Source organism: Lactuca saligna, chromosome 7 (assembly GCF_052625555.1).
Source record: "Lactuca saligna cultivar CGN05327 chromosome 7, ASM5262555v1, whole genome shotgun sequence".
Taxonomy (NCBI): Eukaryota; Viridiplantae; Streptophyta; class Magnoliopsida; order Asterales; family Asteraceae; genus Lactuca; species Lactuca saligna.
In genome coordinates, this window is record NC_136423.1 from 27,474,835 (window position 1) to 27,478,299 (window position 3,465).

At 32.2% G+C, this 3,465-nt stretch overlaps 1 protein-coding gene across 2 annotated transcripts; it reads left to right on the forward strand.

Moving 5' to 3' along the window:
* The first annotated feature begins 499 nt into the window (after positions 1 to 499).
* Positions 500 to 2,998, forward strand: LOC145004896 (uncharacterized). 2 transcript variants are annotated; one of them, XM_078963919.1, is made up of 4 exons: positions 500 to 737; positions 1,196 to 1,830; positions 2,182 to 2,279; positions 2,679 to 2,998. In XM_078963919.1, the coding sequence occupies exons 1-4, from the start codon at positions 656 to 658 to the stop codon at positions 2,692 to 2,694; spliced, it is 831 nt and encodes a 276-aa protein (XP_078820045.1). In that variant the 5' UTR covers positions 500 to 655; the 3' UTR covers positions 2,695 to 2,998. The 2 variants fall into 2 exon arrangements, with proteins under 2 accessions (XP_078820045.1, XP_078820046.1); XM_078963920.1 differs by having other exon boundaries at positions 501 to 737; positions 2,182 to 2,289.
* The last annotated feature ends 467 nt before the right edge of the window (positions 2,999 to 3,465 follow it).

The window sequence follows — 3,465 nt, forward strand, 5'->3', positions numbered from 1 at the left end:
CTTTTTAATAGATTACAGCAGATCATGCATAGCAATTTTATATCATCTAGATCTATGATGTAATCTTCAAAAAAAAATTAGCTTGACCATACAAAAAGATTTAACAACACAACTTGTTGTCTATTTGACATCTCACTTATGTACGATGATATTTAACTTAATAAAAAATTTGATTTATATATATATATATATATATATATATATATATATATATATATATATATATATATATATATATATATATTAATTCGTTCAATAACTATATATGTATATTTTTTGAATCAACTCATAAATTTGTTATATATCTTTTATATATATTAATTCGTTCAATAACTATATATGTATATTTTTTGAATCAACTCATAAATTTGTTATATATCTTTTAAATTATTATTATTTTTTTTAGCAAAAATGGGTTTAGCTATTTTAGACATCCCCATCCCGCCCCCATACACCCTACCCCACCTCTACAAGACTACACCGTCGGCAAGCTGCCAAAAGCACCAGTGGCACTAATCTTAACTTGAATCTTTCGTCACACGAGATTCATCCATTAGTCTACTGAAGGCCCTACTTGCGATTTACAGTGAGACAAAGAAGAGGAGACAACCATCCCCAAATTCCTCTTTCTCTATTTCATCTCTATAATTCAATCATGCCATCAGGTGCTAAGAAGCGAAAAGCTGCCAAGAAGAAGAAGGAGGTTAATAACTCATCCACAACTAACCCTCATCAGGGTACGCATATACCCTCAGTCTCTCTCCTTGTTTCTTTATGTTCTTGCTTTAATCCAACGATTCATACCCAACCCACTTGCTATTCAATCTTTTTATGGTGTTTCAGTGTGTTGGGTGTGGCCCAATTTCTCTCAAAAGTGTCGATTAGTTTATTGCGAAAAGTTAAACGTGTTTAGCGCTTAACTGTTTATACATCTGTCTCTCAATTTTTTTCTGCATCTATTCGTTGTCGATTCGAATTGGTTTCGTAAAGTTGGTTTGTGGGTCTAAGCTTAACTGTGTCGGGACTTGGATCTTATTATAAATTTGGGAATGAAAGGATTAGATTTTAGCACTTTTGAGTTGTTTCACCAGCTCACCCATCAACTATTGTCTACTTCATTTAGGGCTTATTTCAAGCTCAATTTAGGGGTTATTATTGTCTTCTTACTCGTCTCTAATGGATCCAACCTTGTCAGGGGAGAATGAGGTTTCACAGGACAACCAAAACGCTCAAGATCCATCGGTAGAGGTGGAGAACAGAGCAGACGATTCATCCGAAATCAAATCTAAGGACGCAAACGGGGAAGAAACTAATATTGAGATTGAAACAGGTGAGAAACCCAAGAGCTCAAATGGTAGTACTTCGAGTTCTAGCGATAATTCAGATGAGGATTCAAATGAGAAGAAAGAAGTTGTTCTTGAACCTGAAGCTGAACCGACAACTGATAAAGCTGAAGAGCTGGAGATTCCCCCCATTGTGGATCCAGTTGATGAAACCAAAGCTCCAGTAGTTGAATCTTCGCCTGAAACAATACCTGATGAAGTTGTAGAACCTGAGGTTTCCCCCATTGTTGAACCAGTTAACCCTGTCGATCCTTCATTACAAGAGGCAGTAAAAGTGTATGATGAAACAAAGAACCAAGAGAGACAAGAATTAGTTGCGCCTGAAACTCCTGAAGCTGTAGAAGAACAGATTACCATTAGTGAAGATGCTTTGAAGGATGAAATCCCAATTTCTAGTGTAGATGAATCAGTTTCAAAAGATGTTGTCGAATTGTCTACAAAAGATCATGCAGATACAATTGAGCACTCTGATAGACACCTAAAACAGGTATGCTATTATACCATATACTCTTTTCTCTTTTCTGTTTGTGAGCTTTGAAACAAATTTAGGGTTATAAACTTATAATTATTATACAATATCTTTATACTTTTCTTTGTGTTTTTTTGACATTGCTTTAATCGGGTAGATACAATTGTGTAGTGTAATGGGAAGAAATGAAAGTAAGATGCTATAAATATAATAAACAAGTGAATAAAAGTACGTTGCTATTTCTTCCATTTATCCCTAATTCGCGCCAAGTAATTCTTTTACAAAGATAAGTGACTATTTAGAGTGGTGGATGGTTGAATATTTTATATAAATATTGAGAAATTTATAAATTTGTGAAAATGAATGCAGGCAGTTGTAGATCCACCTCCAATTTCACTAGAAGAGAGAAAATTGACTTCATGGACAAATTGCTGTGGAATGTTTGAGGTGTTTGCAGGGTCACAGAGGTAATTTCAGGTGGGGTTTCTCTTTAAACTTAATATTTATTTTTGTACATGACACGCTGACCTGTGACTGTGACTGTGACTGTGACTGTAACTGTGACTGTGACTGTGACTGTGACTGTGACTGATGTGAATATTAAAATGGAAAAAACATAGATCTGATCTGGATCTATAAAATTAGTTAAATATGTTTGGATCTTGGATTGTACCATCAAATCTAATTCAAACATTGTATAATTAAATAATAAATAATATTGGTTTCATTCAAATTTTAAAGTACACTAATTAATTACTTTGTTTGTTAAGTCGTTCTAATTCAAACATTGTATAATTCAATAATATTGGTTTCATTCATATATCTTTGTTTGTTTTAACATTTCTCGTGTGTTTTCTTGAATACAGAAAATTGATCATATAAAAAGGCATGGAGTTGCTAGTCATTTCATGAATCTTGTTCAAACTACAAAACATAGGTTTTGTTCCCGAAGAAGAGAGCTTCACCAAATTCTGTTCACTGTTTACTGTGTTTTTATTATTATTATTTTTTTCTTTTTCTCTCATGACACAAAATAGTATATTTTTTTCTTTTTTCAGTTTTATTTTTGTGGGTGTGTTGTTATGGAGCTATTTTTTTTTTTTTTTTTGTGTGAATTGTGAAATATGTTGTTGGTGCGTTGAGTCCATGGCTATACGCTTTTATAGTAATCGATATATTCAGAGTAGCTGTATTGTTGGAGTTTTAATTCCAATATGGATTATTATATCACACATCAGATGATATGATATGATCATGTGTCAAAGACTTTTTGATTTATCGAAATTGAGGTTATTAACCACATAAAGTAAATATTTTCTATTTTCTAATAAAATTTCAGTTTTTTTAAACTGTCCGATGATGTTTATTATACGCTATATACAATTATTGCCGTTTAGGATAATTACAGAAATGGTCCATTGGTCCCTGAGTTATAGTGAAACGGTCTTTTGCATTTCAGAAATGGTATATTAATCGTCTTTTTGTTTTACAAAATTACAGAAATGTTTCCTAAACTTATGAAAATGGTTCTTGTTTAATTGAAAAAAATCAAAATATACAAAAATGGTCCCTTTTTCTCCATAAAATTATAGAATTGGTTTATAGAAATAATGATTTACATACAAAATTACAGAAATTCGCTCTGCCTTGTAG

What these genes read in the sequence shown, in the direction of transcription:
- LOC145004896 (XM_078963919.1), top strand. Translation starts at nt 656, where the DNA reads ATGCCATCAGGTGCTAAGAAGCGAAAAGCTGCCAAGAAGAAGAAGGAG. An exon ending in CACAACTAACCCTCATCAGG is followed by an intron (nt 738 to 1,195) that starts GTACGCATATAC and finishes CAACCTTGTCAG; the next exon opens with GGGAGAATGAGGTTTCACAG. An exon ending in CTGATAGACACCTAAAACAG is followed by an intron (nt 1,831 to 2,181) that starts GTATGCTATTAT and finishes AAATGAATGCAG; the next exon opens with GCAGTTGTAGATCCACCTCC.